Genomic DNA, 7830 nt, shown 5'->3' with positions numbered 1-7830 from the left:
GTCTGTGTTCCACGGGCTGTTCTTGGCAGAGGCTGGTTTGGTGCATTTCTCCAGCAAATTGCCCATTTTTTTCAGAGGTCTGTGAATCTTTAAAGCAAATGCAGTGGGAAGTTTCCTCTGAGCAGTGTGGCAGCTTCTGTCCTAACTTTGGAACCCCCTGTAGAAATTTGGATGAGATCTATGCCTTCCAAAAATCTCTCAAAACTGTTGCATTATTTATTTTTATTCTGCTTCAAGGACAACGCTTTTCAAACCAAGAGATGACACAGAGCAGCCCTGGGCTGTATAAATATAGAATCTTTTTATTTTTTTGGTTAATAGATACAGTACAATTTTTGACTACATAAGAAAGCGTTGTTTTCAGTGCATACATTCTTCAGGCAGACAGGAACATGGCAGACAAACATTCCCTGGTGCTTTGAACATGGCACTTGGTTTATTTCTGTAAGTCCCAAGTTCCTGGCTTTTCCCAGTTTTATTTCTGTAGGTCCCAAGTTTCTGGTTTTTCCCAGTTTTCAGTGGCTGCTTTGACAACTCAAGGTCTAAGGAAAAATGAATTTAGTCTACCAGGAGAGCAGGACAGTGCTCAGTGCATCCCACACTGGTCTACCTGTCACCCTTGTGGTCCCAACTGACCCAGGCCAGCAGGTTTTCCATTCTGTGTTCACAAAAAATGGAAATAACAATGTCAAACAAACCACCCCGTGCTTGGGCTCAGCACCTGCACAGTCCCCTGTACTGCCTGACTCCTGAAAAGGCCAAATCCCAAACTCCTCCCTGAATTTCACTTGTGCAAGATGGTGCTGGTGCTGTGACTTTGGCAAAATTCTTTCTGTTCTTTTGTGGTGTAGTAAAAATCCAGGAAAACGGATCCCAGTGTTTGGCCATTACATTTTCAGGGAGGAAATAAAGAATTATGGCTGGTTTTTGTGTTTTTAATTCACTGTATGATAAGGAAAAACCTCTAGGCTGATCTGTGAGTGTGATACTGATCCTGAGCAATTCCTGTGTTCAGGGAAACCTGATAATGCTTATCTTGCTCTGTAGCTATTTGCTTGCAAACAGCTCCTGGTGTGTCCCCTTGGTGCTGTGGGATTTAGGGATCCTGGAGCCCAGCCCACCTCCCCAGAGCTGGGATAGGCCAGATGGAATCTGCAGAGTGAGGCAGGACATGAAGGATAAGTGAGGGGAAACATCAGGAACCAGCCTGGCCAGTTGCAGGCTTGCATGGCAGCTGAGATTCCTGCAGTGAGCAGGAGAGCAAATCCAGTGCCAGAAACACCTGGATGCTCTGGGGTGTCCTGGCATTTGCCAAGCAGGTGAGTGAGGGAGGGTTTGTGTCAGTGGGATGGCAGCAGAGCAGCTGAGCTCTGCAGGAGCCCTAAGTGTGTTCACCTGCAGCACTCAGGGGGTTTGTTTGACACCATTACTCAGACTTTGAGTTCTATCTGACTTCCTTGACATCCCAAGCAGATCCTTGGGACACATCTTGCTGGGGATCCCCTTCTTGTGGGGATAACTTGGGGGAACCTTACAGAAACCTCATTGTTTGAGGAAAGGACTCTGGGAAAGATCACATTCACACAGTCACCAGCCTTCATTTTGCTCCAGACACCAATATTGAAAAATCAGTAGATTAAAAAGCTTCTCCTATTCAGGGAAGGACACAAACAGACTTCCAGACAAACTAATACAAACTAGTTTTCCTTGGCTATATATAGAGGATTTAATGTGAAAATCTTGCTTTAGATTATCTAGTTCAGCCTCTGCAAGCACAGGATAAACAGCAGTGAAATGATCCTACACCTGATCTTAGGGAATAGGCAGAGCAAAGCAATCCAAAGGGACTGGGAGAGCAAATAACAAGAAACATAGGAAAAGTAGAGAAAAGAGGAGACTGTTACAACACCAGCCTGAACAAGAGCATGCAGGTGAAGGCACTTGGACACCTAAGTGGGAGGGGATTCTTGGAGAAGAGACAACACAATTCCATGGAGAGCTCCGAGCTCCTTTGCCCTGATTCTCTGGGCCTCCAGGAGCACAAAGGCAGGAGGAGTGAGCACCATCAAAGGAAACAAAGGTACATGTTAATACAGATCCCACTAGCTCAGGTTAGAGAAAGCAGCTGGCAGACAGGAGTCGAGTAAGAATCCCTGAGAAGTCTGAAAAAATAATAAACATCACATCATTAAACAATTTACCCCTTCTGATCCTCTAGCCAATCCACCAGCCTCCAATTAAAACCCAGGCAGTGGGAATCCCTCACCTTTAACACATGCTGCACTTGGTGACACTTCCAGGAATGAGATACACCTGCCAAATTCCTCCAGATTCCTGTTTCCTAACTGGAAGTAAATAACATGGAGAAGAAGTGAGAGGCAGAGACACTCCCAGCCAAGAGAGCTGTTGTGCCATGGCACTAGTGGGGCATTGTAAACTGGAGCCTGGCCTGCAAGCATTAGTGAAATGTTTAGTACAATACTTAACTCTGTTACATCTGGGTAGTTCTCTCTCTTTGGACTAAAATGTTACAAATTTTACCATATAAATGAAATACTGTATTTGTTGCTACAGGGTGCACTATATACATCATTGGAAGAAGAGAACAATAATTAAATTAAGGGAGGCGAGAGAAGGACAAACAAAATATTAGTAAATAAAATAGAATATGTTCAATAATACTTTTCAGGCAATACTTTTGCTTGTTACATTTACTATAAGGAGGAAAAAAATCTTCCATGAAATACCATTGGAAACAGCTGCCCAAACACCAGTCAGTCCCTTCCATGGCTGGATGTGCTCAGGATGTTCTGAATTCTGCCCCTGCAGAGGAGCCCTCAGTGCAACCAGGGCTTTAACCAGCTGGAGCACTGGAGCTGTGCCCTGTGCCACCACCTCAGGTGGCACAGAAAGGCTGGTGGTGTCACTGAGAGCCAGAAGGGCCCTGGCTCCCCAGGGTCTGCTGGGCCCCGCTCCCAAACGTGCTCCTGTGCCTCTGCCCTTGGAGAAACCCTGCAGCCCATCCTTCAGGGAAGGGGGAGGCCATGTGCTCAGCTCCCCCAGCAGAGCTTCCTATGTTCCTCAAAACACAGAGCACACCTGCAGGTTTTGTTCCTACATTTCAGAGTTCCTCAGTGAAGGTTTTTCAGTGCCGTTTTCTCACCCTCCAGCTCAAGGTGCAGTAACAAACATCTCCAGCTGAGGCCATCAACAGCAGAGCCACACACAGGCTGCACCTTCTCTTCCTTTGCCTCATCAGTCATTTATTTCCACAAGAACTGATTGACTGATCAATCAGTTGATTGATCAGAGCTATAGATAGCTAATAGTGTCTGCTGAAAAGCCAATCCAGTGAGCTTCCTGGGGCTCAGCAGAATTCTTTCCCAGTAGTGTCTTCTCTTCTCTGACCAGCTCTTACTTAATACATAGGTACTAAAATACAAAGCAGTGCAAAATGACCATAAAGCAACTACAGCCCACACCTATCTAGCAGGTGCACTATGAGCAGGGGGCTCTGGAGGGACTGCAGGTGATCGATAAGGGACTCTGAAGTCAAGAGAAGAAGCAGTGCAGTTCCCCAGAGCCCATCCTTCAGATGCTTGAGAGTTCACAGTTAATGTGGGGTGGATTTGGAGATTTGTTTTCCCCTTTGAGAATACCTGAGGCTTGTTTGTGATTCCTTCAGCATAGCCCACTGCAAGCACTCATCCAGAAAACTCCCCTCGCTGCTGCGAGGGCGTGCAGCTGTCTTTGCCAAGGTAACAGCATCATTTTGCAAGGCTTGGATTTCATCCCCCTCTAGTCTGAATCATGAAAAAAAATTATTTTTCCACTGAAGAAGTCAAATCAAGGGAGAAAAGGAAAGGGCTGTGCAGATCTTGGAGGAAACTGCACAGGAAGCCATTTGCAGATCAGTTTGTAACTCAGGAGGTTACAGCCCTCAGTGTCAGTGAACATCTTGCTCATCCTGGTTTTTTCTCCTTGCAACCTGGAGACCTTTCCCTTCCTAAATTTTAAAGCCAACTCTGATTGTTGCAGAGCACATGAAAGGCTAAGGATCATTTGCTCATTTGTGAGGCTGCTGTGATGATGCACAGGGCACACAGGGCACCTGGGCACACTTGTAACAGTCCCTGCCACCCACAGCTCTGGGGCAGGGGCAAACCCACTGTCACTGGCTCACATGGGAGAATTTGTGATCCTTTCAGTCCTGCTGCAACATTCCATCTTTGAATTACCCTGAACCCAGGAAGGCTTTGCATTTTATACCAGTATTTACCTTGGCAAGACAGTCAGAATTGTGTGTCACATGGGCTTGCAGCTTAACAGGGAGAGTATCCCCAGGGTCAAACCCTTGGGCACCCCCACAGAATCCAGAGGAAATGCTTTTTTTTTTGTTTTGTGTGTTGTTTTAGTAAATAGCCTGTGTGCAGAAAGGAAACATAAAAATGCTGCTGCCCTGCTGGTGCCTCAAGGGTGTGTGTGAGTTTTTGTGTAACTCTTGTGCTGGTAATGAGAGTTTTCTGCACATTCACACAAAGGTGTGTATGAGCTGGGAAGTTCTCTTTGAGTTGAGAAGGTTCTTACTTAAGGCAGTGATTTTGCCTTGCAGCCATCACAGAGCATCTCCAGCAAGGTTCCCTATTGCATGTCTGCAGAATAAACTGCTGCTGGAACAAGGGGAAGCCCAGGGCCTCAGATTTAACCACCCTGTGTGCCCTGCTGACCCAAAGAGCAGGCACACAGGCACTACCAGCCTGCCCTGGGCCATGCCATCTTTAGGAGTGTATCCTCTGGGCAGTGGAAATCACTAAATCTAAATTGCAACCAATATAGCTTGGATTGCAAAATATTTCAGAAATATTTACAGGAGGCAAAATCCCAAGTTAGGAAGGGTGTTTCAGCTTTTCTCCAAGCCCAAAACATTCATATGCTGCTGTCTTCAACAGATCCCTTCCAGCACTGGCCTAAGCAATCCCTGCAGGATGTGTCAGGGCCAGCAGCTTGAATCTTGTGCTGCCAACCAGCTCGGCATGGCCCTCGTGGGGTGAAGTGGGGATGAAGGAATGTGTGGATCTGGCAGTGCCAAGGAACAGCCCCAGCCAGGGGGAGGAGTGGCAGCAGTTCAGGGGTACAGCCCCTACTATGTCTCTGACAGACAATGTCATTAATTCACTGCAGATCTTGCAATAGGCCTTTAAAGAGAAGAGAGAAGATGCTCTTAAATTGTTTCTAATCCCATGTGAGATGTGCCAGAAGAAACACGTGAAGCATTATCCCAGCAGAGTTCCCTCCTGTTTCACCCAGGCTCCCTGGGGGCACAGCAGAGCCTGGCAGGGCTGAGCTGCAGCCCCCGAGGGCACTGCTTACACTGGGGGGGCTGAGTAGTGCATGACAGAGTTGTAATCTGGAGGAGGGCTGTGGCACTCCAGGCTGGGATCCATAGGGAGCAGGACAGAGTCTTCCAGGGGGAACTCCATGGTGTCCTCTTCCACCTGCACTGCTGGCTGGTACTTGACAGTCTCGTGGTCAGCCAGGATGGATTCCTTGCTCCTGCTGACTGCTCTCCTCCTGTTGGGAACAAACATGGGGATGTATCCAGCCTGCCTCTGTAACCAATGGTCAAAATGATTTCTTCAAGAAATAAATATATAAAAATATCAATTTACCTCTGTGGCACTCTGTAAGACAATTTTGCTGACTGGATGAGGGAACTGAGGTATTTTAAATAACTCTGTGTTTTAAAAGTAGATGTAGGAGTAATTCCAGCTCTGCTGCCCTGTCCTTTCAGCTCAGCACATTTCAATGCACCACAGATCTCTCACTTGTAAAGGCACCTGTCCTGTACACACAGTAATATCCTCCCTCATTGTTCTGACACAGGTCAGTAAAAATTTGACTTTTCTGAAAGCAGAGCTGAAGGCTATGACTTTTCTTGAAGCATAATAAGGGATGAAATACTGAATAATCTCTGGCAGACCCTAATTTAAACCGATACTGAAAGCAGGAGCGTGTGTTGAACACGCTCAGGCAGTGCAGGGCAAAATCCCTTTTATATTCCCCAGCCCTTTAACATTCCTGACCCAGGGGCTGCTGAAGGGCAGTGCTCTGCAGCATTCCAGCTGCTTTTGTTTCCTGTCTTCCCCTGTTCCAGGTGATGGAGGGTGAGGCAGAGCAACTTCCACCACATGGAGCAGCCTCGGGGTTAAAAGCAGGAGAACCCTGAACCTGGTGTCACAGGGTGACCTCGAGGAACAGCAAGGGCTGTGGAGAACTCAAAGGGTTCTTTCTGTCACAGGCTGCCTTAAAAAAGATGTTCTGTCAACCTTGGTTGGCACTTCTATGGTGCAAAAGCAGGACACTGAGCAGCTCCTTGGAAGAGGCCTGGAAAACTGAGGGGTGCTCTAAAGGATTCCAGTGTGAGAGTGGCCTTTGAGCTGCTGCACTTTGCTCAGGACCCTTGAACTGCAGCTCTTGGGAAGGGACCTCAGCCACAGACTCGTCACAGACTCGTCACAGCACTGCTCAAGCCTCAGCTCAGAATGACTTGAAGGTGCCTGGGAGAATTAAAAATCAGGCAGTGCCCAAGCACTTTGTGTGTGTGCTTCATATGTGTTTAAAGTAGTATCAAGTTACATTTTAATGACCCTAAACCAAATCTGAATAGTCAACAGTTCATCAAATAATTGTAGAATTCATTTATTGCCATTATAGTGGCAATAGTGCCATTTTATTGGCACTTCTGCAGTGCTTCCAGTCCCCAGCACTGCTCATTTTCTCACTGGGGTGCTTTAGGAAGAAAGCAGAGCCAGCTCCTGCTCCAGGGAACAAACCAAAGGCAGGAGGCAGACCCAGCAACTGGAGGGAGGGCAGCAAAGCCATGAATAGGAAAATAGCAGATCCAGGACAGGAACTGTGTGTGTGATGTGTTTTGGATGGTGCAGCAGAGAGCAGCAGGTTGAATGGCCTCACAGAGCTCCTTTCAGCTGGAAAGGGTAAATCTGCCCTGCTGGCACTGGGTTCTGCTGCTGGCACTTTACAAGTCGTGTTCTCTTGCCTCTGAGTCTGGAACCTGTCAAAAGTTTCAGGTTTCCCACAAGCTGCAGATATTGCCACTGGCTGACAGAACCAGTGTCACTATATTAAAAAAAAAAAAAAAAAAATTTGCTGTTTCTGGAAAGATCCCAGGTGTTCAGAGCACTGGCTGGAGTGGAACAGTGGTTCCTGCTGTGTGCATAGGCACAGGAGCAGCCTGCAGGCTCCACCTGTGAATTGCCTACAGAATGTGTGCTCATGTCCTGTACATCACTCATGAAGCTCTTGTGCAGCCAGATTCAGTCACAGCACACAGCTGAGCTCTGATCAGCTGCACTGGCACATGGGCTGGTTCATTTAGGCTCTGATTTTGGTGTGCTGGGCTGGCTTTCCATGGCAGGTTTGCACCTCCAGCTTTGGGAAGTGAGCCTGAGCTGCAGGAGCCAGCCCACTGCATCTTGCATGCCCAGAATGAGCCTGGCTTCCAGGACTGCTGCAGTTTTTACAACAAAGCTGCTGCTTCTGTGCTTTCAGACCTGCACAAGGCATTGAAACCAAACCTGTGGAGAGGCAGAGCAGAAATTCTAAAATAAACAGTAACCCTGAGAACGTCAACAAAAAATGTAGCACCCTTTGCTTTCACAACTTTGACCTCATTGTCCAGAGAGAAACAGGAGTGGAAACTCCTTTTGTATCCTACAGATTTGGCAGCTCTCCATTCCCTACAAACAGAGTTTGTCTGCAGCTAAACTTCCCTGACATGAGCCATGCAGCCACAACTTTGTTTATTTATGG

The 7830-nt window shown here is 47.2% G+C and overlaps 1 protein-coding gene across 2 annotated transcripts in view; it reads right to left on the bottom strand.

The window, feature by feature from the left end:
• Nucleotides 1-282: 282 nt before the first annotated feature.
• The window catches only part of LOC132333958 (vascular endothelial growth factor receptor kdr-like), a 126241-nt gene continuing 118693 nt past the window's right edge, over nucleotides 283-7830 (bottom strand). For both annotated transcript variants that reach the window (XM_059859565.1, XM_059859566.1), the window contains exon 30: nucleotides 283-5571. In XM_059859565.1, coding sequence (XP_059715548.1) covers nucleotides 5367-5571 — 205 coding nt within the window. In that variant the 3' untranslated portion in view covers nucleotides 283-5366. The remainder of the gene's footprint in view (nucleotides 5572-7830) is intronic.

Source organism: Haemorhous mexicanus, chromosome 14 (genome assembly GCF_027477595.1).
Source record: "Haemorhous mexicanus isolate bHaeMex1 chromosome 14, bHaeMex1.pri, whole genome shotgun sequence".
In the NCBI taxonomy this organism is placed as follows: Eukaryota; Metazoa; Chordata; class Aves; order Passeriformes; family Fringillidae; genus Haemorhous; species Haemorhous mexicanus.
Note: the sequence above shows the minus strand (reverse complement) of the source record. Positions and strands in the feature narration are given on the sequence as shown.